Genomic DNA, 26,362 nt, shown 5'->3' on the forward strand with positions numbered 1-26,362 from the left:
TTTCTTAGACCGTCTGGAACATTCAGATTTGCACCAAAGCATTAAAGACTAAACATGTAAATAGTAAGTGCGTTGTCCTGCAAATAAACCTTTACTGTAATGTGGTTGAGCGAAAGGAAGGACTGTTGAGTTTAGTTTAGTTTACTGTCCCTTGTACCGAGGTACAAGGAAAAGCTTTTGTTGCGTGCTAACCACTCAGCAGAAAGACAATACATGCTTACAATCGAGCCATCCACAGTATGCAGATGCACGATTAAGGCAAGATCGTGAATAACATTTAGTGCAAGATAAAGTTCAGTAAAGTCCAATCAAAGAGTCCGAGAGTCTCCAATGAGGTAGATAGTAGCTCAGGACCGTTCTCTAGTTGTTGGTAGGATGATTACTTTTCTTTAGAGATACAGCGCGGAAACAGACCTTTCATCCCACCAAGTCCGCCCCAACCAACGATCACCCCATACACTAGTAGTATCCTACACACGAGGGACAATTTACAAATTTTACTGAAGCCAATTAACCTACAAAACATGTATATCTTTGGAGTGTGGGATGAAACCGGAGAACCCAGAAAAAACCCACGCAGTCGCAGGGAGAACATACAATCTCCACACCGACGATACCAGTGGTCAGGATCGAACCCAGGTCTCAGACGCTGCAAGGCAGCAACTCCACTGCTGTGCAACTATGCCGTCTAGAAATACAGAAGTTGCAGATGTGAGGGAGGGAGAAGAGGAGGAGGAGAAGTCTCACTACTGATTAGGGAGGACATAAGGGTGGGGTACAGAGAGGAAAATCCTAGACGTGATGATATATTGTCCAATGAAGCAATATAGGTAGATTCACTTGAGAAGAATGACATAGACTTTAGACTTTTAGACTTTAGAGATCCAGAGAGGAATCAGGCCCTTCGGCCCTCCAAGTCCGTGCCGACCAGCGATCACCCCGTGTACTTTGAGGAAACGGATCAAGAGTTAATACTGGCCTTGCCAGATTTCACAGTTTTTCAGAATGACAATATACTAAACTAAATGAGTAAAGAGTAAAATAAGTGGTCTTAGAATGGGTTTGGGCCAGGTGAGGGAAATGTCCACAACTAGCCATTACTTTAGTTTAGATAGACACAAAGTGCTGAAGTTACTCAGCGGGACAGGCTGCATCGGTGGAGAAAAATAATTAGTGTTAATTTGGGTCTTCAAATTAGTTTTGTTTAGTATTGTCACGTGTACCGAGGTACAATGAAAAGCTTTTTGTTGCCTGCTATCATGTCCGCAAGCCTATACATTATTACCATCAAGCCATCCACAGTGTACAGACACAGGATAATGGGTATACTATTTAATGCGAGATAACGTCCAATGAAAGATAGTTTGAAGATCTCCAATGAAGTACATGGGAGGTTATCCATCTAGTTGGTGAGAGGATGGTTCAGTTGCCTGATAACAGCTGAGAATAAACTGTCCCTGAACCTGCAGGTGTCCGTGTTCACACTTCTGTACCTCTTGCCTGATGGGAGAAAGGAGAAGAGGAAGTGACTGGGGTAAGACTGGTCCTTGATTATGCTGTTGGCCTTGCCGCCAGCATGCGTGAAGTGCAGATGGAGTCAGTGGAAGGTAGGCTGGTTTGTGTGATGGTCTGGGCTACATCCACAACTCTGCAATTTATTTTGGTCTTGGATGGAGCTGTTTAGTTTAGTTTTGTTTAGTTTACAGATACAGCGTGGAAACAGGCCCTTCGGCCCAACAAGTCCACGCTGACCAGCGATCCTCGAACACGAACACTATCCTACACACACTAGGGACAATTTACATTTATAGCAAGCTAATTAACCTACAAACCTGTACGTCCTTGAAGTGTGGAAGGAAACCGAAGATCTCGGAAAAAAACCCACGCAGGTCACAGGTAGAATGTATAAACTCCTTATAGACAGCATGCATAGTCAGGATCGAACCCAGGTCTCTGGCGCTGTAAGGTGGCAACGCTACCGCTGTGCCACCATGCCTCACAAACCATGTTCCCAAACCATGTTCCCAAACCATGTTCCCAAACCATGTTCCCAAACCATGCCTCCCAAACCATGTTCCCAAACCATGTTCCCAAACCATGCCTCACAAACCATGCCTCCCAAACCATGTTCCCAAACCATGTTCCCAAACCATGTTCCCAAACCATGTTCCCAAACCATGCCTCCCAAACCATGTTCCCAAACCATGCTGTGAAGCATCCTGATAAGATGCTTTCTATTCATCCTGTGCGATCAGTATCCATTGATCCTGTGGGGTTCATGCTTTGTGTGTTAGATTAGGATTATACCCTCTGAATCTTTTTACTAGAGCATAAGACAAAGAAGCATATTTAGGCATCACAGACCATCAACTGTACATTCGATCATGGCTAAAGTATTTTTTTCCTTTCAATCCCATTCTCCTGCCTTCGCCCCGTAATTTTGGGCACACTTACTAATCAAGAATCTGTCAATCTCCATTTAAAAAATACCCAATTTCATGGCCTCCATCGTCTGTGGCGACAAATTCCATCGATTCACCACCCTCTGCTTATAGAAATTCCTCCTCATTTCCATTCTGAAGGTACCACCTTTTATTCTGAGGCTACGGCCTCTGGTCCAAGACCTCCCACTAGTGGAAACATCCTCTCCACATCCACTCTATCCAGGCCTTTCACTATTCGGTAAGTTTCAATGAGGTTCCCCCTCATCCTTCTAAAGTCCTACCAGGACCTAACCTACCAGGTTAAAAAAAATGCCACCAGTACAATGGGGCTTTAGTTATATTGGGTATGATTTCATGGACTGTGTTATGAGATTTTACAATGCCATTTTCAAATTCCCAGCTACAGCTGGCCATAAAGGCCCGTTGCAGCCGTCGATTACTGTAAATATCACTATAGATGTACTATAGAAGCTTGCCTTTTTAACGTGTACTGTAGCACCAAATGTGATCAAAATCTTGCCTGTATATTTCTGTCTTCTTTACTTTACTTTGGAGATACAGCGTGGAAACAGGCCCTTCAGCCCACCAATTCCACACCAACCTGTGATCACCCCGTACACTAGCACTATCCCACACACGAGGGACAATTTACAATGTTACTGATGCCAATTAACCTACAAACCTGCATGTCTTTGGATTGATGGAGGAAACCGGTGTACCTGGACAATACCTATGTGGTCACGGGGAGAACGTACAAACTCTGTACAGACAGCACCCGTAGTCAGGTTTTGAGCTCATGTCTCTGGCGCTGTAAGGCAGCCAACCTACCGCTGCGTCACTGTGCCGCCCCTAAGTAGTTTTGAGTAGTTAGACAATCGTGCAAATTGGGTGACAATTTTATAATATGACTTACTGATTAACAGAGAGCGGAAAATCAGTGCATTAGGAGTCTCTTTTGCATTTGCTCCTTCCAAGGCATGCACAGCTGCTCTGTAAAACAAATACTAAGCATCAAACTTAGGCACAAATGTTTCATGCACACAATCATGCGAAGATGAATTTCATTATATTACACCTTCTTGATCTTTGCCATTAAACACATTTAAGTTTAGTATAATAGCTACATCCCCAGCGCAAAGTAACTTACACTTGAATTTCCTACAATTAAATAGATTCTAAACAGGTGATGGACGATGCCTGATATTTCATCAGTTCTGTGAGCAAAATTAGGCCATTCGGCCCATCAAGTCTACTCCGCCATTCAATCATGGCTGATCTATCTTTTCCTCTCAACTCCATTCTCCTGCCTTCTCCCCATAACCCCTGACACCCACACTAATCAAGAATCTGTCGATTTCCACCTTAAAAATATCCATTGACTTGGGTCTCCACAGCCGTCTGTGGCAATGAATTCCACAGATTCACCACCCTCTGACTAAAGAAATTTCTCCTCGTCTCCTTTGTAAAGGTACGTCCTTTTATTCTGAGGTTGTGCCCTCTGTCCTAGACTCTCCCACTAGTGGAAACATCCTCTCCACATTCACTCTATCCAGGCCTTTCATTATTCGGTATGATTCAATGAGGACCCCCTCAACCTTCTAAACTCCTGCGAGTACAGACCCAGTGCCATCAAACTCTCATTATATGTTAACCCAAACATTCTCGGAAAAACGAGGGGGCACCTGGAATTGAACCAGGGACCTCATGAATGTAAATACCTTCCATGATATGTACCGTTTCCTACAAAGAGGGAATCTCTTCCTCACCTATCTTGCAATATTGCTCTGTGATGAGGTACTGCTTGTGGGTATACTTTAGTTTAGTTTAGATATACAGCGCGGATACACCGAGTCTGCACCAACCAGCGATCCCCACACACTAACACTATCCTATACACATGAGGGACAATTTACACTTACTTTTTTTTTTTTTTAAATCAAAGAATACTATTTCAGATAAGGAAGGGAGATATCTTATAGTAGCAGGAGAGATCAATAATACGCCAATTACGCTGGTAAATATATATGCGCCCAACTTTGATAACCCTCAATTTTTTAATAAAATTTTGAATATAATTGCAGAATTTAATTATCAAAATTTACACTTACACCAAGCCAATTAACCTACAAGCCTGTACGTCTTTGTAGTGTGGGAGGAAACCAAAGATGTCGGAGAAAACCCACGTGGTCATGGGGGGAGAACATACAAACTCCATACAGACAGCATCCGTAATCAAGATCGAACCCAGTCTCTGGCGCTGCAAGCGCTGTAAGGCAGCAACTCTACTGCTGCGCCACCGTGCCGCCACCACCATAACCCTACTATTCATAACTTAGGGATAAACTTACTCTATCTTAAGATAAGGTGATAAGATGACCTTATCTTATTAGGTTAGAAGATAACCTAATCTTATCTATTACATTTATGAATATTCCATTTCTCTTTGATAACCCCCTTTTCCTCTCCGCCCTCTCTCCTTCCACCCACACCCCTCCCTCCAGCTATGCATTTCACTCCTCCTCCCCTCTCCTTATATGACACCCATTTGTCTCCTTTTCACCTCCAGCTATTTGCCAATCAAACCCCCCTCCCCTCACCTCCATCCAACTATCACTTAAAAAAAAGACACAAAGTGCTGGAGTAACTCAGCAGTTCAAGCAGAATCTCTGGAGAAGGGTCTTGTCCCTAAGCATCACCTATCCATGTTCTCCAGGATACTTCCTGACTCACTGAGTTACTCCAGCACTTTATGTCTTTTTTGGGGGGTAAACCAGCATCTGCAGTTCCTTGTGTCTCTGCCTATCACTTGTCAGATTTCTCCTACCCTTCATCTCTCTTTTACAGCTTTTCACCCCCCCACCTCTCCAGTCTGAAGAAGGGTCCCAACACAAAATGTCATCTGCCCATTCCCTCTCCAGATGCTGCCTGACCAGCTGAGTTGTTCCAGCACTTTGTCCTTTGCTCAATTCTGAATAGCCCCATTGAGTCATAGAGTCTTACAGTGTGGAAACAGGCCCTTTGGCCAAACTTGCCCACAACATCCAACATGTCCCATCTACACTAGTCCTACCTGCCTGCATTTGGCCCATATCCCTCTAAAGGTGTCTTATCCATGTACCAGTCTAAATATTTCTTAAACGTTTCGGTAGAACCTGCCTCAACTACCTCCTCCGGCAGCTCGTTCCATACACTTACCACACTTTGCGTGAAAAAGTTACCCCTCATATTCCTATTTAATCTTTTCCCCCTCACCTTAAACCTATGTCCTCTGGTTCTTGATTCCCCAACTCTGGGCAAGAGACTCTGTGCATCTACCTGATCTATTCCTCTCATGATTTTGTACACAATTTAGCAACATTTACAAGGGGAACAGTGGAGATCACTTGACAGAGAACCATTTGGGGAGTGGATGATGGAGCAATGCTGGAGGGGGGGTTAAGCACAATGCAGTTTGAGAATGTACAATGAATGTTATGAGTGGCCGTTCGGCAAAGTTGAGGCAGTTAAGCATAACACTGTTATTCTGTGGCCTCAAAGAAATCTTATCCAGACAGGACTGTGAAATCTTGTGTGAATGTTTGTAGATGACTCATGCAATTTTTATTGCTGTGTTTGCTGCAGACAGGGTGAAAGATACCTTGCCAATATTTGTCCACATTGCAAAACAGATGTAGAAATGAATACGTCCATTTGCTGTGAAGGGCAGTTTGTTCCCTTTTGGTTTCCCTTTGGAGAAAAAAATGTGCTTCATCTTCCAGCTCTGTTGATTTTTACATCTGTGTTAAAACAAAGCACTTCATTAACATTTGCAATGCATATGTTAAGGGTTGCATTTCACTTAAAGGTTGCGTATAAAAAACATAGCTATTCATTCTTGGCAACTGAATGAAATATTAGATGAGAACTTTCTCCTGTGAGAGCAGAGGCAATAGAATCGTGCAATGAACTCTAACTGGATTATTGTTCAAAATGTATAGCTCTTTATCTGTTGCAAGTTGAGCTCATATAAGAGTGTAGGAAGGAACTGCAGATGTTGGTTTAAACCGAAGATAGACACAAAAAGCTGGGGTACCACATCGGGTCAGGCAGCATCTCTGGAGAAAAGGAATAGGTGATGGTTCGGGTCGAGACCTTTCTTCAGATATCTGAAGAAAGGGTCTTGACCCGAAATGACATCCATCCCTTTGTCCCCAGAAATGCTGCCTGACCCACTGAGTTACTCCAGCTTTTTGTGTCTATCTTTGGAGCTCATATAATCGGTGCTTTCCAATTTACCTGTGTTCTTTAGCAATCAATGAAGTGCAGAGGTTGGTTGGTCATCATCACAGTGCTCTTCCAGGTCGTCAAATTCAATGGAGACACAAGGGTCTGTGTCACTTGCTGTGGTAAAGTAAGAAATCTAACTGAGTTTGATCCCACAAAGTGCTGGAGTAACTCAGCGAGTCAGGCAGCATCGCTGGAGAACGTGGATAAATGACGTTTTGGTTCGGTACCTTTCTTCAGACTGGAGTAAAAACAAAGCTTCACAAAGCTCTCACTCTGAAGAAGGGTCTCGACCCAAAACGTCACATATTATTTTTCTCCAGAGATGGTGCCCGACCCGTTGAGTTACTCTAGCTTTTTGTGTCCAAAGTATTGTTCCTTGTTCAAGATTCTCCAATAACAGAAAACATTCTCTCCACATCCACCAGCGTCCCTCAGGATCATTCAGGCTTATCTTTTAGTCATAGTCATCAAAGGTTCAAAGGTTAATTTATTGTCACGTGTACCAATTAAGGTACAGTGAAACTCGAATTGCTGTACAGCCATACTAAAAGCAACAAGACACACAACTACATAAAAGTTAACATTAACATCCACCACAGTGGATTCCCCACATTCCTCACTGTGATGGAAGGCAATAAAGTCTAATCTTCTTCCTCTTTAGCGTGAAAACAAGCCCTTTGCCTCATCTTGCCACATCGACCAACACGTCCCATCTACACTAGTCCCAATTGCATGCTTTGGGCTCATATCACTCTAAACCTATCCTATCTATGTACCTGTCTGAATGTTTCTTAAACGTTACGATAGTCCCTGCCTCAACTACCTCCCCTGGCAGCTCGTTCCATACACAACCTGTACAAAGGCGGCATAGTCACACAGCTTGTAGAGCCACTGTCTCACAACACCAAAGACCAGAATTCAATCCTGAACTGGGGTGCTGTCTGTGTGGCGCTAAGCTTAGTGTCAATGGCCAGATAGTATGTCTTATTTTGTTGCGTTAGTTAAAAAGCTATTCATCAAAAAACAATCTGAAGAAGGGTCCCGAACCAAAACTCCACCTACAGTGGCTTGCAAAAGTATTCATACCCCTTGAACTTTTCCACATTTTGTCACGTTACAACCACAAACGTAAATGTCTTTTATTGGGATTTTATGTGATAGATCAACACAAAGTGGCGCATAATTGTGAAGTGGAAGGAAAATGATACATGGTTTTCAAATTGTGTGGCGTGCAAAAGTATTCAGCCCCCTTTACTCTGATACCCCTAAATAAAATCCAGTGCAACCAATTGCCTTCAGAAGTCACCTAATTAGTAAATAGAGTCCACTTGTGTGTAATCTAATCTCAGTATAAATACAGCTGTACTGTGAAGGCCTCAGAGGTTTGTTAGAGAACATTAGTGAACAAACAGCATCATGAAGCCCAAGGAACACACCAGACAGGTCAGGGATAAAGTTGTGGAGAAGTTTAAAGCAGGGTTAGGTTATAAAAAATATCCCAAGCTTTGAACATCTCACGGAGCACTGTTCAATCCATCATCCGAAAATGGAAAGAGTATGGCACAACTGCAAACCTACCAAGACATGGCCGTCCACCTAAACTGACAGGCCGGGCAAGGAGAGCATTGATCAGAGAAGCAGCCAAGAGGCCCATGGTAACTATGGAGGAGCTGCAGAGATCCACAGCTCAGGTGGGAGAATCTGTCCACAGGACAACTATTAGTCGTGCACTCCACAAATCGGGCCTTTATGGAAGAGTGGCAAGAAGAAAGCCATTGTTGAAAAAAAGCCATAAGAAGTCCCGTTTGCAGTTTGCCACAAGCCATGTGGGGGACACAGCAAACATGAGGAGGAAGGTGCTCTGGTCAGATGAGACCAAAATTTAAGTTTTTGGCCTAAATGCAAAACGCTATGTGTGGTGGAAAACTAACACTGCACATCACCCTGAACACACCATCCCCACTGTGAAACATGGTGGTGGCAGCATCATGCAGTGGGGATTCTTTTCTTCAGCAGGGACAGGGAAGCTGGTCAGAGTTGATGGGAAGATGGATGGAGCCAAATACAGGGCAATCTTGGAAGAAAACCTGTTAGAGTCTGCAAAAGACTTGAGACTGGGGCGGAGGTTCACCTTCCAGCAGGACAACGACCCTAAACATACAGCCAGAGCTACAATGGAATGGTTTAGATCAAAGCATATTCATGTGTTAGAATGGCCCAGTCAAAGTCCAGACCTAAATCCAATTGAGAATCTCTGGCAAGACTTGAAAATTGCTGTTCACAGACGCTCTCCATCCAATCTGCCTGAGCTTGAGCTATTTTGCAAAGAAGAATGGGCAAAAATGTCAGTCTCTAGATGTGCAAAGCTGGTAGAGACATATCCCAAAAGACTTGCAGCTGTAATTGCAGCTGTAATTGCAGCAAAAGGTGGTTCTACAAAGTATTGACTCAGGGGGGCTGAATACTTTTGCACACCACACTTTTCAGTTTTTTATTTGTAAAAAAATTTGAAAACCATGTATCATTTTCCTTCCACTTTACAATTATGCACCACTTTGTGTTGGTCTATCACATGAAATCCCAATAAAATACATTTACGTTTGTGGTTGTAACGTGACAAAATGTGGAAAAGTTCAAGGGGTATGAAAACTTTTGCAAGCCACTGTATATATGTCCTCCGGAGATGCTGCCAGACCCATTGAGCTACTCCAGTACCTTGTGTTCAATGCTTGATTCCAGCATTTGTGCAGTTCCTTGTGTCTCCAAAAAAAATGATTGGAAAAATTTAGCACAAGCACCTTTGCAATTAGCTGCATACATCTTTTTAATGAGGATTACGGTGAGGGGAATATTTTGGAATTTTAATGGCTTTTTCTAACCGCACGTCAGGACTTCCATAGAATTCCCCTCATGGTTTTGTTCTAATATTTGACCTTTTCAAGTGACGCATTGTAGAAAAACAGGTGAAAATTACACGCAATATCGGAATTAATCTTTGTCATTACTGCTTGGTTGTTTTCTACCAGTGCAGCTTCCCCACCTGTTAGAGCAGCCTCACAATGTTGGTTGAGAATAACGCACGGTGCGGGTCCCGGGAGAAATAAGGGATGGACGCACCTCAAAGAAAAAGGATTGTAGCTGATTCATAAAGCCCTTTGAGTGCGAGATGAAAGCTGGTGATCAAGGTTACGCTCGTTTTACTTGGATCGAGGACTATTGTTTCAGTTTTCTGTCCAATGCCAGATTAGCATCACTGCCAAATCTGTTCTGCTAGGAATATCAATTTGAGTTTTAACACTATGTCTCTATTTCCACCACCGCTACTTCCTTAGAAGACTTAAAGTTCGGCACGTCCCCAACAACTCTCACCAACTTCTGCAGATGTGCCATCGAAAGCATTTTATCAGGATGCTTCACAGCATGGTTTGGAAACAACTCCATTCAAGGCCGCAAGAAATTGCAGAGAGTTGTGGAGGCAGCCCAGTTCATCATGCAAACCAACCTCCCTTCCATTGACTCCATCTACACCTCACACTGCTTCAGCAAGGCCACCAGCATAATCAAGGACCAGTCACACTTCATCTTCTCCCCATTCCCATTGGGCAAAAGGTATGGAAGTGTGAAAATGCACACTTCCAGATTCAGTTTCTTCCCATCCTACCACAACTAAAGAGCAGTCCAGAACTACTGTCTTTCATATTGGAAATCCTCTGACCACCTTTGGATCGGACTTTGCTGGCTTTATCTTGTGCTAAACGTTATTCATGTTATTCCCCTTATCGTATATCTATACACTGTGGATGGTCGATTGTAATCATGTATTCTCTTTCCGCTGACTGGTTAGCACACAACAAAAAGCTTTTTGCTGTACCTAGGTACACGTGACAATAACTAAACTAATCTAAAACTAGACTGTAAAATGCAAGCTTGCGTATCCTGAATGCAATGTTAAATAATACGTTCTATGCTAAGTAAAACTACACGCATTTATTTAAAATGAACATTTTCTTTCTTCACAGTGTCAACGGGGCAGATGCTGGGAACGTTATTAGAATCTTTGCTCCAGATATTGGAATGTTTGTTGCTGGCTTGGCCACCTGGCTCCTCTGTAAAAGTCTAGTTCGACAACCAGCAACGGAAGACATGGCCCAGTACAATCCAGAGTTCCAGAATGAAGAACTGGTAAAAAAAAAAACACTTCTCCTTTTTCTTTACATCCAGTTTTCCCGAGGCTTCGGAAGAACCTTGTTTCCAAAGCCCTTTGAGTTGCAACGTTACTGAGTTGTTACTTTTGTGGCCCCATGTTTATTTTAGTACATGAAAAGCAGATGGTTAGCAGGCCTGCGTTTCATGCTGTTGTGGTGATTGCACTGTAGTGGTTGTGCTGACTGATTCTGAAAGCAGTCTGCCACGTCACTTTTGGATTCTGTCAGCAAGCCCTTAGGGTCAGAAAATTCATTTCACTTAAAGTGAAAATCAGTCAAAGAAAATGAAACATTAATAGCTGCAGATACTGGGAATCCGAAATAGAAATAGAAAATGCTAGAAATACTCATTTGGGTCAGTCAGCATCTGTGGAAAGAGAACGTCACTGTTTCCGAACAGCTCCAATGGAGGTTCCTGAACCTGAATAGCCGAACTGTTTAGAAACAAGGAACTGCAGATGCTGGTTCACAAAGAAAAGACACAAAGTGCTGGAGTAACTGCGTGGAAACAAGCCCAACTTGCCCATACCGGCCAACATGCCCCACCTACACGTCCCACCTGCCTACGTTTGGCCCATATCCCTCTAACCATATCCTCCACGTGAACCTATCTAAATGTTTCTTAAACTTTGCGATAGTACAGGTACCTGCCTCAACTACCTCCTACGACAGCTTGTTTTATGCACCCACCACCGTTTGTGTAAAAAATGACCCCTCAGGTTCCTATTAAACCTTTCCCCTGCCTCACCATAATCATATGTCCTCTGGTTCTCGATTCCCCTACTCTGGGCAAGAGACTCTGCGTTTTACTACCCGTGATTTTGTCCACTAGGTCAGACAGCATCTCCAGAGAACAAGGATAGACAGCATCCCTGGAGAACATTGAATCGGTCTGAAGATGAGTCTCGACCCGAACATCACCTATCCATGTTCTTCTGGGGTGCTGCCTGATCCGCTAAGTTACTCCAGCACTTTTTGTTTTCGTTTAGCCATCTCTTTTTCCACGGGTGGTGCCTGAATCCAGCAATTTTTTTGTTTTTAATTATTATTGACATCTGTGAAAATCAATATGCTGATGTGCTGTTGGTTTAGAGTAATGACAATTCTTCACCTACTTTTATCCTGGAGAAAAATGCATAAAGTGATTATTGTGTGTAAGAATGGATAAATGTACAGATTCCAAGCACTGTTCCAAAGTAAAGTTTAGCTGTGTCTACATAACTCATTTTTTAACCATCAATAAATGAGTCATTAGCTGACCTTTACTGATGATACATATGATTCCCTGACCAAAGGAGAGTCTTGCATTTACAAATAACTTTTTTAACACTCTTGTGGGCCTGTCTCACTTAGGCGACTTTTTAGGCGACTGCAGGAGACTATGCAGTCGCCACATGTTCGCGGGTGGTTGCCGGGGAGTTGCCTTCATGGTCGTGAGGAGTTCCCGCATTCTGGGAACTAGTCACGGCTTCATTATGCTCGCTGTGAATTTTTCAACATGTTGAAAAGTTAGCGGTGACTAGGATGAGGCTGCCATGGAGAGTAGCAAGAATTCTCGTGCCATAGTTGGGTCGCCAGGAGGTTCTAGTGGGTCATCAGGAGGTCAAAGGTTCTCGTAGGTTCTTGTAGGTTTTATCCGGTGCATTTCAGACAGCGCTCCCCCCGCTTGCCCTGTCCCCCGCTTTTGCGATGTATTTGTGTGTGTGTGTGTGTGTTCCACTCTGACAGTCGCCACTCCAGTTACCAGTTCTTCAGGCGACTGCTGGCAACTTGACAGTCGCTGGCAGACACCTGAAAAATCGCCTGTGGGACAGGCCCATTTGAAGTCCTCAAAGCGCTTTCTAGTCCATGGACTACTTCGTGAAGTAAATTCACAGAATGTCAAGAGGGATATTTCTTTGTGGTTCTCTCTAAAAATTGTTTTCCCGATGCCATGGATTAACTAGTGGAGCTGCTGCCTTCCAGTCCCAGTAACCTCGGTTCATTCCTCATCTTGGTTGCTGTCTATGTGGAGTTTGCATGTTCTCACAGTAACCATGTGGATTACCTCTGATTCCTCCCACGTTCCACATTTGTAGATTAATTGGCCAGTGTGAAATGCTCCTTCTGTTGAGTTGATCGTAAGGTGGAGGAGGATTAGTGTTTTATCGGCATGGACTTGATTGCCTGAAGGACCTGTTTCTATGTTGTGTGATCACTAAGGTCACGTCTTTGTATTTTGAACTATATGGACGTCAATCTTGGTTCTGAGTAAAGGATTTTTTTTAACTCTATACTTAAATTTCTAGTGATTAAGATTAAAATATAAAAATAATTCAAAACATTTCTGTTCTCGGTTGCAATATCCATATCAGGCAACTGAACCATCCTATCACCAATTAGAGTGAGGTCCTGACTAGCATCTACTTTATTGGAGACCCTCGGACTATCTTTAATCGGACTTTACTGGACTTTACCTTGCACTAAACATCATTCCCTTTATCCTGCGGACAGCTTGATTGTAATCGTGTATAGTTTTTTCGCTGACTGGATCCCGTGCAACAAAAAAGCTTTTCACTGTATCTTGGTACAAGTGATAATAATAAACTAAACTAAAATAAAATAAACTAAACTAAACTGGCCTTTTCCCTTAAAAAAAAGTTGCCCCAGAAATTAAAATAGCATGAAACACAATGTTATTGCTTCAAACTGATATATGAATTATTATCTGCAGTGGTCCTTTTTTTTAAAATCGGAAACTAAGAATTATAGAGTCATACAGCACAAATCAATCCCTTCGGCCCGACTAGTCCATGCCGTCCAAGATACCCTATCTAAACTAGCCCCATTTGCCCTCGTTTGCCCCATATCACATGTAAACCAAAGATAGTCACAAAATGCTGGAGTTACTCAGCGGGTCACGCAGCGGGTCAGGAGGTGGCATTTCGGATCGGGACCCTTGTTCAGTCTTCAGTCGTAAATTAATTGCGCTAAATCTCAGGTAAGATGCACAACTCTGTTTTTTACTGTGAGTATTGTTACCGCAGTGTAATCTGTCCCCGTTATGGGAGTCAGGATTGCAGGAACTCACACAGTGGCTGGGAAATTGTATAAACTTGGATGAACAAAGAGGAAGAAGCCAAGTATGAAAGAAAAACACAAGATAAGATAAAAGATATTGCACACAAGGGAATACAACTGAGAAAACAAAGAGAAGCAGATTGCTCAATAAATGCTCCAGTTTATGTGTGTAAAAAATCCCTACAATTCCCCTGGCATGGCATCTAGCTGCTAATTAAATAATGTAAGTGTTTTTGGCTCCAGTAAACCTACCTAAGTCCATTTTTTGGATGAGCTTTCAATGGATCAATGGTGCTTTATGTGTCACGTATGTAACTGCACAGTGAAAATCATTTTGCATCTATTCCACATGCGGGTACCGCCATGTTTTGGCGCCATCCTTCAACGTCCAAAGTCCGGCTTGTCCATGTGCTCGATGTACCGGAGCAGTTCCCGCGAACTGGTACCCCTGTCCTCGCCTTGCCCGGGCATCTTTGTGTCCCAGGGGCATGTCCGACATCCCGCCTTGAAGGTGCTGGAGGCATTACCCTGCCTGCTCACTGTGTGTGATTTTCTGACATTAATTCTACTGCTATTACAGTTGCGTTTATGAAGCTGGTGCAGCGGGTGTTGACATGTGTAATTTTCTCTTAACATGACTCGGGTTTCGCAGTAATACAGCACTAGAGCTGTTACATTACAGCGCCAGAGACATGGGTTCAAACATTACTACAGGTGCTGAAGATGGAATTCTCCCTATGGCCACGTGGGGTTTCTCCGGGTGCTCCAATCCCTCTCACATTTCAAAGTGCAGGTTTGTAGGTAAATTCTGTAAATTGTAAATTGTACCTAGTGTGTAGGATAATGCCCGTGTAGAAGGTGATAGCTGGTTGGCGTGGACTCAATGAGCCAATGGGCCTGTTTCCAGCTGTGTCTCTAACAAATATCAGCCATGATCATATGGAGTGGCAGGACAGGCTTGAAGGGATCGATGCTTACTCTGCACTTATTATCTTGTGTTGTTCTGCCACCTTAATATACTCCGATTTAATGGCAATCTGAAGCCTCCAGCCTGTCCATGATGTGTAAAATTTATGAGAGAATAAGTAACAGTCATAGAGCCCCACAGCACAATAACGGGCTCTTCAGCCCATCACATCCATGCCAACCTTTCAGCCATAGTCATAGAGTTATACAACGTGGAAAAGTGCCCTTCGGCCCAACTTGCCCACACCGGCCAACATGCCCCATCTACACTAGTACCACATGCCTATGTTTGGCCCATATCCCTCCACACCTGTCCTATCCATGTACTTGTCTAATTGTTTCTTAAACGTTGCAATAGTCCAGGGGTGGGCAACCCGGTTCTGCCTATGGGCTGGGTCCCGGGTCTGTGAGCGGTTGGATGGCCACATCTATCGCCATAGTTAATAAACTTTATATAAATATTTATATTTTTATATTTTACTAGACCAAGTGCAGACCCGTTGGGTCTGTTCCCCCAACGTGCGGTTGTGGGGGGGAGGCGGCATGCAGCGCCACACACTAACTAACCCCCCCCCCCCCTTCTCCCCGCACTCACACTAATGGAGGGGAGAGAGAAGAGGGGGGAGAGGGAGAGGGGGGGGGGAGAGAGGGGGGGGGGGAGAGAGAGGGAGAGAGGGGGGGGGGAGGGAGAGGGGGGGGGAGGGAGAGAGGGGGAGGGAGAGAGAGGGAGTGCTGAGAGGGGGGTGAGATGAGGGGGAGGTGGGGGGAGCAGGGGAGGGAGGAGGAGGGGGGAGGGAAGGGGGGGGTAGGGGTGTGTGGAGGGGGAGGGGGTTTAGGGGAGGGATGGTGGGGGAGGGGATGGGAGGGAGGAGTGGGAGAGAAAAGATGGAGCAAGAGAGAGAGAGGAAGTGGGGGGGGGGAGGGGGGGGGAAGGGAGGAGGGGGGAGAGGAAGGGGAAAGGGAGGGGGGGAGAGGGAGAGGAGGGAGAGGGGAGAGGAGGGGGGGACGAGGGAGGGGAAAGACACAAGGAGGGGGAAGGGGGGGGGGGGAGGGGGAGGGGGGGGGGGGGGGGGGGGGGGGGGAGGGGGGGGGGAGGGGGGGGGGGGGGGGGGAGGGGGGGAGGGGGGGGGAGAGGGGGGGGGGAGGGGGGGGGGGGGGGGGGGGGGGGGGGGGGGGGGGGGAGGGGGGGGAGGGGGGGGGTGGGGAGAGAGTTGCCTTTTTACTTAAACCCAAAACCCAAACAACCATTTGCAGGCAGTGCTTTTTTTTACCTCTAACCATATTTTTCATTTTCAAACGAAATTAAGGGTACACAGAGCTGTAGACATTTGTCAGTGTTATTCAGAGCTCTGATTGAGGCACACTACTTGCAGAGACTGATTGAGGCACACCACTTCCTGGTTTTATAGTCCCTCTCCCTCCCTCCAGCAGGGGCAGCAGAGAGAATGGGGAATTTTGTAAAAACATTAATATCTCTGTCAATTTTTATTGACAGGAAAAATCCTCGGCACACATGTGGCGGAGGGGGGCTCTAAGCGAGGTGGCCAAAAATGACAGCCGTAGGTGGCGGCATACTCTCGGAAATCTCAGCACAGAAAGCCAAAACCGGTCAAGAACAGACTTTTAGTAATATAGATTGATAAGAAATATATATTTAAGAAATATTATATCTACTGAACATAGGAGTTTGAGACACTGGTATTGAAACACCCTTAAGAATCTTAAGATCAACTTTGCCTTTATTATGCAAAAACAATGATATAATTTAACACAACCATTTAACACATTTTAACAAAAGCATCGATTACAGTGGAATCAACATTGCAAGAACACCAATTTAACAACACCCAACACAATTTAACATTAATATCCACTCCAGTGGAATCAACATCCCTCACTGTGACGACGGCCCGATGTTCAGACCCTCTCATCAGAATGATCGAAACTCCGGCGTCGGGACAGATTGCAACACAACAAGAAAATTTCCCCCATATTCCCCGCCCCCTCCCCCGCATCAAGCATACGAAGAAAAACCAAAACATACCCTTAACACGCTCAAAACAACAAAAAGAGAGAGGGGCCACAACAGGCTGCTTGCGAGACAGCAATTACAGACCCACTCCTCTCTGTCTGTTGGCCAGAATGGTTCAAGGCCGCACTGAGCAAATAAAAACAATATGCCTGCAGGCCGGATTCTAGCGGAAAAAAAACCCGCCTGTGGGCCGGATGATTTTGAGTTACGGGCCGCAATCGGCCCGTGGGCCGTAGGTTGCTGTCCCCAGCTATAGTCCCTATTTCAAATACCTCCCCTAGCAGCTCGTTCCATACACCCACCACCCCTTGTGTGAAAAAGTTACCCCTCAGATTCCCATTTAATCTTTCCTCCCTTCACCTTAAACCGATGTCCTCTGGTTCTCGATTCCCCTGCTCTGGGCAAGAGACTGTGCGTCTACCAGATCAATTCTTCTCAAGATTTTATACATCTCTATAAGATCAGAATTAGCCCATCCATACTAATCCCATTTGCCCTTATTAAGGCCATAGTCTTCTGTGACATGTCTGTTTAAGAGACTACTTATGACTCCACAGGTACTGATTCCAGATCTTGAATAAGATTAGCGAAGAATGGGAGGTTTATTTTCACCCAAAGAGCGTCAGGACTGTCAAACGATGCTGGAGGCTAAAGCATACAACAGTACCAAATGAACACTTGTTGTGCCATAAGGCCATTACTGGGAATAACTATTTTCCGGATGGCTTGTCTTCTATCTATCCCATAAATTTCTCCGATTCTTCCCGTTCTGGCAAAGGCACAGAGTTGGCACATGCAAGACCAGGTTCAGCTCTCACATCTGTTTCACATTGGCCCGTAGATATTTCAGCACGATTCATGTGGTAAGTACATCGTCCATATTTCAGCCTGAGGTATAATACTTTATTGGATTTAATTAACTTAGATCAACAAAAACGAAGGACAAAGTCGAGTATAGAAAAAGGCACAAACGATGTTTTAAAAAAAAATTGGAAATGGAAAGTTTTAACTGTTGCATGAAAACTAACTAAATGTCTCCAAGTGTAGTTGAAAGGGAGGGAGAGGCTTTATTTTCTATACTTTCTTTGTGCATTGTTAATTAGACATTCAGAATATGCCCCAATCATAAATATAGGACATAGGAAAAGCCAGCTGTTGGAAGACCTTGACTTTAAACTGTTGTGTAGGATATTTTGAAGGCCACACCGCAGAATGTTGCTGCATTAAATAAAAGGTAGTTCTCTTCCTGAATACACTTACTAAATCATTCGGGAGAATGATTTGGTCACAACAAACTTTTCATCTTGTAGTGTACAAATGATGGTGTGTTTGAGGATTTATGGTTTAGTTTAGTTTAATTTATTGTCACATGTTCTGAAGTACAGTGAAAAGCTTTGTGTTGCATGCTGACCAGTCATGGGAAAGGCTATACATGTTTACATTCACTGCAGTCCAGTTTAGTTTATTGTCACGCGTACTGTGGTACAGTGAAAACGCTTTTTGTTGCGTGCTAACCAGTCAGCAGAAGGACAATACATGATTACAATTGTGCAGTCCACAGTGCACAGATACGCGATAAAGGGAATAACGTTTAGTGCAAGATAAAGTCTGATTAAAGATAGTCCGAGGGTCTTCAATGAAGTCGGTAGTAGCTCAGGACCGCTCTCTAGTTGTTGGTAGGATGGTTCAGTTGCCTGATAACAGCTGTGAATCTGAACCTGAATCTGGAGGTGTGCGTTTCACACTTCTAGACCTCTTGCCTGATGGGAGAGGGGGAAATGTTCTTCATCTAACGGCATGGTGCATTGAGGTGGCTGGCTTTAATGTGAAAAGCTGGTAAAGAAATACATTGTTTAGATTGGTTAATGAACAGAAAAATGTATTTAGAAATACGCAAATTTTCAGTAATACCCCCTCTATCACCTCTGCTTTACCTGTGCATGCCTCACCTTGATGCACACCCATATCTCCTCCTGAATGGCGCAGTGATGCAGCATTGGAGTTGCTGCCTTCCGGTGCGCCAGAGACCCGGTTTTGATCCTGACTACAGGTGCTGCCTGTCATTGTATGCTCTTCCACTGGGTTTTCTCCGAGTGCTCCGGTTACCTCCCACATTCCAAAGACGCACAGGTTTGTAGGTTAAATTGGCTTCTGTTTATTGTCCCTAGTGTGTAGGATCAAACTAGTGTACAGGAACTGCTGGTCGGCGTGGACTTAATGGACTGAAGGTTCATACTGTTCGCACTGTATCTCTAAACTAAACTAAACTAAACTAAACTAAACTAAACTAAACTAAACTAAACTAAACTAAACTAAACCAAAACTAAACTAAGCTAAACAACCCTGCCCTTCATTCCCCCCTTCCCAAGCCCATCACCTTCCATCTATATCCGTCCCTCTGGCTTTACATTTCTCTCCTCGTCTTTCTTCATCTGACACCCTTTTGTCTCCTTTCCCCCAAAGTCATTGTCACATACTCCACCCCCTGCCAACCAATACCTCCCATCACCTGTATCCTCCTATCACTTGGCTTTGTCCCGGCCCAAAGCATCACCTGTTTGCTCCCTCCACAGATGCTGCCTGATCCGCTGAGTTCCTCCAAAACTTTGTGTTTGGATTTAGAAGTAGTTAAATATTTGTTGAAACTATTACAGGGCAGAATAACAGAATTTGCCATTCGGATTGTGGAACATGTTACCCGCTGTTATCAGATTACTGAACAAACCACTTGTAAACTATGGGCGTAGAGCCAATCTTCTAAGGTAGACACAAAAAGCTGGAGTAGCTCAGCGGGTGAGGCAGCATCTATTGAGAGAAGGAATGGGCAACATTTCGGGTCGAGACCCTTCTTCAGACTAATGTCAGGGGAGGGGGCGGGACAAAGATAGAATGTAGACAGAGACAGTAAGACTGGTGGGAGAACTGGGAAGGGGAGAGAAAGCAAGGGCGATCTGAAGTTAGAGAAGTCAATGGTCAAACTGCTGAGATGTAAACTACCCAAGCGAAATATGAGGTGCTGTTCCCCCGATTTGCGCTGGGCCTCACTCTGACAACGGAGGAGGCCCAGGACAGGATGGCCAGATTGGGCCTCCAATTTGACTTTCTAATCCACCTTATTGCAGCCCTTGAGGCCGCAATAACTGCACTTTCTCTGCAGCTATCCGTGATATGTAGGATGTGCCCCACTGGGAATGATGAAATACAGATAACCTTTGTACCATGGATGGAGGGGGAAAGGTGTCCGTTATTGCCGATTGCCTGCGTTAACTGAATGAGGGATTTGCTCCAACTACTGAGCCATCGCGCCATGAAACAACCAGTTGTTTTCAAATACAAAGTTATTTTTAACAGCTAAAAATATATTTTGGTTACTTCGGTGGCACGGTGGCGCAGCTGTAGAATTGCTACCGTACCGCGCCAGAGACAAGTGTTTGATCCAGACTACGGGTGCTGTCTGTATGGAGTTTGCATGTTCTCCCTGTGACCGTGTGGGTTTTCTCCAGGTGCTCCGGTTTCCTCCCCCAATCCAAAGACATTTAGGTTTGTACATTAATTGGCTTCTGCAAATTGCCCCTAGTGTGTAGCACAGAACTAGAGTATGTGTTCGCTGGTTCTCAGTTGACCAAATGGCCTGTTTCCACCCTATATCTCTAAACTAAACTAAAGAGTCTGAAGAAGGGTTTCAACCCGAAACGTCACCTATTCCTTTTCTCCAGAGATGCTGCCTGACCCGCTGAGTTACTCCAGCATTGTGTGTCTATCGGATCTAAAGTAAAGGCTGTTTGTTACAGTCAGATGGTGGGAGTGGAGGGTTGCGGCTCTGATTGGTGCCCTATGACCAGTGGAGTGCATCAGGGCTGCCTCCCACAACCAGAAAGTTCAAATCACAGTGTCCACAGCCCGTAATGGATGGTGAAAGATAAGGGCCTCATCCCAGCATCTGTCTGTGTAGGCAATGGTTGCATTGTGAGCTATACCGAGTCCATTAGAATAGCATTAATTCCAATATTGTCGCATTATCCAAAATAAGATTAAAGCAAAACACTCTACAGGGAAGTATTTTCACTTTATCAGATAATTGGATAATTCATCAAAAAGGCCCTTGGTAATAGGAAAGATCATTCTTAACAAGTCTGCAATGAATTCCACAGAGACCCGATGTTTCGTTGGGAAGATATCTGATAACGTTCATGATCACCTAATCTCATTACCCTACTCAGTGAAGAAAGCCTTCTTCCAGGGTCTGATGATTAGATTTCAATGGAAGACATTGATCCCTGCTGTAGGGGAAGAAAAGAACGACAAATACCAAGGGTGGAGCAGCGGTAGAGTTGCTGCCTTACAGCACCAGAGACCCGGGATTGATCCTTCCTGACTACGGGTGCTGTCTATGTGGAGTTTGAACGTTCTCCCTGTGACCTCATGGGTTTTCTCCGGGTGCTCCGGTTTCTTCCCACACTCCAAAGACGTACAGGTTTGTAGGTTGATTGGCTCTTGTAAATTGCCTTCTACTGTGTCAGATAGAACTAGTGTATCTGGATGGCGCAGACTCGGTGGACCAAATGGCTGTTTCCACGCTGTATCTCTAAACTAAACTAAACTGTATAAATAACTCATGGTGAACAGGCTTTCAGCTTTAAAAGATAGGTCATCCCTGTTTAAGAAGGAACTGCAGATGCTGGAAAATCGAAGGTAGACAAAAATGCTGGAGAAACTCAGCGAGGCAGCATCTATGGAGCAAAGGAAATAGGCAACATTTCGGGTTGAAACCCCTCTTCAGACTTCAGACTTCAGTCTGAAGAAGGGTTTCGACCCAATACGTTGCCTAGGTCATACCTGTTGACTTCTTTTGACCTCAACATATACAAATGCTTTTTAAGGGATTGGACACGCTAGATGCAGGAAACATGTTCCCGATGTTGGGGGAGTCCAGAACCAAGGGCCACAGTTTAAGAATAAGGGGTAGGCCATTTAGAACTGAGATGAGGAAATCTTTTTCACACCGAGAGTTGTGAATTTGTGGAATTCTCTCCCTCAGGAGGCCGATTCACTGAATGCATTTAAAATAATAAAGAATAATAATAATATTTAAAAGAGAGTTAGATAGAGCTCTTAGGTCTAGCGGAATCAAGGGGTATGGGGAGAAGGCAGGAACGAGGTACTGATTGTGGATGATCAGCCATAATCACATTGAATGGCTGTGCTGGCTTGAAGGGCCGAATGGCCTACTTCTGCACCTATTGTCTATGTATCTATGTATCTACAGTATGTATCTATGTATCTATGTAATAGAATCAGGGAATGGTTGGCGATGCAGCAAATTGGATCTTTTATAAAAGAGCAGCTGTGATCTCATTAATTAGTTTAGGAAGAATTGCTACTCTTGCCTGTATTTCCCTTATTCTAAACCATAGAATGGTTATGCCAGAGAGCACACACTAAATCAAATAAAGCTCCAGCTTAAATCTAAAGAGCAAAATATGGAGCAGGCTAAGCAGATGTAGGCTCTCCCCTCCATTATCTATTCATCAATTTATCTATCTATCTATTTATCTATCTATCTATCTATCTATCTATCTATCTATCTATCTATCTCTATCTATCTATCTATCTATCTATCTATCTATCTATCTATCTATCTATCTATCTATCTATCTATCTATCTGTCTGTCTGTCTGTCTGTCTGTCTGTCTGTCTGTCGTTCCGTCCGTCTGTCTGTCTGTTTATCTGTCTATCTATCTTTCTCTATTTTCTCTCCCTCTCCCTCCACCCTCTCACCACCCCTCTCCCTCCCCCTCCCTCTCCCCTCTCTCTCTCTCTCCCCCCTTTCTTTTTCTCTCTCTCCCTCTCCCCACTCCTCCCCCCCCTCCCTCTCTCTCTCTCACCTTTTTCCCCCCTCCTCCCCCCTCCCCCCCCCCCTCCCCCCCCTCCCCCCTCCCCCCCCCCCCCTCCCCCCCCCCCCCTCTCCCCCCCTCTTTCCCTCCCCTCCCTCCCCCCCCCCCTCTCCCCCCTCTCATGACTCCCTACTCCCTCCTCTCCCTCCCTTTCTCCTTTCCTCCCTCCTCCCTTCCCCTCTCCCTCCCTCTCTCTCTCACTCTCTCTCTCTCCTCCCTCTCTCTCTTCTCTCTCCCTCCTCCCTCCCTCTCTCTCTCTCTCCCTCTCTCCCTCCCCTCTCTTTCTATGTGAGAGTCAGGGAAGAAGGTAGTGAGAGTTGGGGGCAGCAGTGGGAGAAGGTCCTCACTATTTACACCCTCCATGCAAAAACGCTTGCTTATTTATTCTTACTCACCCACTCGTCAATCCACACCAGTTTATTACTGCCAAGGTTCTGTGTTCCAATATTGTTTAATAACCTCTTGTGCAAACAATTTGCAAATTTGATTTAAGATAATTTTATTTCCTGGCAAGACCCTGACTGTTAAACACTGGAACGTGCTTGGTCTCAATAAAAGTGGTAGAGCAGCCATCAACCATGGAGATGCTCGGACTACCTTTAATCGGACTTTACTGGACTTTATCTCGCAATAAACGTTATTCCCTTTATCCTATAGCTGTACACTGGGGAGGGCTTGATTGTAATCATGTTTTGTCTTTTTGCTGACTGGATAGCACTGAACAATAAATCTTTTTACTGTACCTCAGTACACATGACAATAACACACTTAACCCTAAACTCTGCTGTAGTCCGCTCTACTTCATGAGGCCAATTTGTATCATGGAGAGCAAATCATGCTGAAATGTTTGAATGGGAAAAGACTCAGGGACAAAGAGCTGGAGTAACTCAGCAGGTCAGGCAGCATCCCTGAAGAACATGGCTAGTCAATGTTTCGGATCAGTACCCTTGTTACTCGACCGGATGTAGGATAGTGTTAGTTTACGGGGGTTGCTGGTCGACGCAGACTCGGTGGGCCGAAAGCCTGTTTCCGCGCTGTATCGCTAAACTAAACTAAGCTAACGGTGACATTCAGAACCATCACTGATCAATGAGTGCGGGATGCTGTCTGACCCACTGAGTTACTCCAGCACTTTGTGTATTTTTCCTATGAAACCAGCATCTGCAGTTCCTTGCTTCTACTAGGGAAAAGTATGTTTCTCCCTGATTTATAAACCAAGTTACAAGTTTAGGTTTAGGCTTATTATTGTCATGTGTACCAAGGTACAGTGAAAAACTTTAGTTAGGATGCTATGAAAACAAATCATATAATACTATATATAAATAAATCAGGTCAAACTCCAGTACAATAGAGCGAGCAAAGGTAAGAACATTTTGGAACACAGTACTTCCTCCATATTTTTACTGTTCCAGTTTCAGTAATAACTGGGCTAAAGTGACTGCTATGCCTTCAAACAGAAGCGAAGCAATGCCATTTCTAGAAACTCAAAAGGAAAGCAGAAAATGCTGGAGTTACTCAGCAGTTCAGGCACCCTCTCGTGTATAAAGACCTGGATCACACCTTACGCATCTCAGCTTTTGTTTTCTCATTGCAGTCAGCAGCTTCAGAGAAAATCCTTTCGCAGGCTCCTTCTCACCAGGAAAGCATTTTCTTTCAGACTGGTAAAGAGTCACAGAGTCGCACAGCATGGAAACAGGCCCTTCACTCCCAACTTGCCCACACTGACCAGCACATCCCATCTATACTAGTCCCACCTGCCTGTGTTTGGCCCATATCTGTCATTGATTAGATTAGATTAGATATAATTAGATTAGATATAATTTATTGCCACACAACCAGGGTCGGTGGAAATTTGGGTTGTCAGCAGCAGTACAACAATAAAGAACACACAACCACAATAAAACTGTAACACAAACATCCACCACAGCATTCATCACTGTGGTGGAAGGCACAAAATTTGGCCAGTCCTCCTCCATTTCCCCCCCGTGGACAGGACCAGAGTCCAAAGTCAGTCCAGGATCAGCTCTTCCTCACCGGAGACCGCGGCTTTAAGATGGTGTAGGCCGATCGGTCGATATTTAAAGTTTCCGCCGCAGCCAGAAGCACCGCAGACCGCAGGGCCGGCGGTAGAAGCTCCCCTCAAGGGGTGATGGTAAGTCCATGCCGGACCCGCGGTAGAAGTTAGCCGCGGGCCGGCATTGATGGCTTCTTCTTCCCCCGTGTCCCCCACGAGGGATCCCGGGCTGTAGACGCCGCACCAGCTGGAACTCTGCAGACCGCGACTTCAGGCTGCGGCTTCAGGCTGCCGGCTGCCCCGGGCCAGCGAAACGGAGCGCTTCCCTGCAGCGAGCCCCAGCGAGGGCTCACCCGCTCAACGTGATGTACCTGTCCAAATGTTTTTTAAACATGTGATCAAACCTGCCACAATTACCTCCTCCAAAAGCTCGTTCCAACCACCCACAACCCTTTGTGTATAAAATGTTGACCCTGGGGTTCCTATTTTATTTCTAACTGCTGGCGTGACATCAACCACCTCAACTTCTCTGCTCCCCTTACCTACTCCAACCTCACCCCCTCTGAATGTACAGCCCTCTGCTCACTCTGCAGCAACCCTGACATTATAATCCAACCCGCTGACAAGGGAGAGGCCGTGGTAGTCTGGCGTGCTGGCCTCCACCGGGCTGAGGCCTGGTGACAACTCTCAGACACCTCCTCCTACTTATCCTTGGACCATGATCCCACAGATGAGCATCAGGCCTTAAATCTCAAACATCATTACTGAGTTCATCACTTCTGGCCTTCCACAGCCTCCAACCTTATTGTTTCCCCGGACAGCCCATTTTTATCTTCTCCCCAAAATCCACAAACACAACTGCCCTGGCAGATCCATTTTTTCTGTCTGCTTCTGTCCCACAGAAATGATTTCCACGTACCACAACTCCATCCTATCCCCCTAGTCCAATCCCTCCTGACCCACGTCCAAGTTACCTCACATGCCCTTTGTCTCTTTAATAACTGCCGCTTTCCAAGCCCTCACTCACTCATCTTTACTAGCGTAACTATGGGCACCCACATGGGCCCCAGCTATGCCTGCCTCTTTGTAGGGTACGTTGAACAATCCCTGTTCCAGGCATACACTGGCCCTATCCCCGAACTCTATCTCCATGACATTGACAACTGCATCGGTGCTACCTCCTGCACCCATGCAGAACTCATGGACTTCATCAACTTCACCATCAATTTTCATCCTGCACTCAAATTTACTTGGACCATCTCTGACACCTCCCTCCCTTTTCTTGATCTCACAGTCTCCTTCACAGTAAATAGGCTTTTGACTGATGTCTATTACAAACCCACAACTATCTCGACTACACTTCCTGTTAACTCATCCCTTCCCACCCAAACCACCCCCTCCCATGAACCTTCCCCTGCAACCGCAGAAGATGCAACTGCTGTCGCTATACCTCCTCCCTCGACTCTATCCAGGGACCCCGA

At 45.0% G+C, this 26,362-nt stretch overlaps 1 protein-coding gene across 1 annotated transcript in view; it reads left to right on the forward strand.

Moving 5' to 3' along the window:
- LOC129696472 (piezo-type mechanosensitive ion channel component 2-like) overlaps positions 1–26,362 on the forward strand; it is a 504,307-nt gene that overhangs the window by 322,867 nt on the left and 155,078 nt on the right. Inside the window, exon 5 of the mRNA XM_055634398.1 lies at positions 10,730–10,892. Coding sequence (XP_055490373.1) covers positions 10,730–10,892 — 163 coding nt within the window. The remainder of the gene's footprint in view (positions 1–10,729; positions 10,893–26,362) is intronic.

This window comes from Leucoraja erinacea, chromosome 4 (genome assembly GCF_028641065.1).
Source record: "Leucoraja erinacea ecotype New England chromosome 4, Leri_hhj_1, whole genome shotgun sequence".
NCBI lineage: Eukaryota > Metazoa > Chordata > Chondrichthyes > Rajiformes > Rajidae > Leucoraja > Leucoraja erinaceus.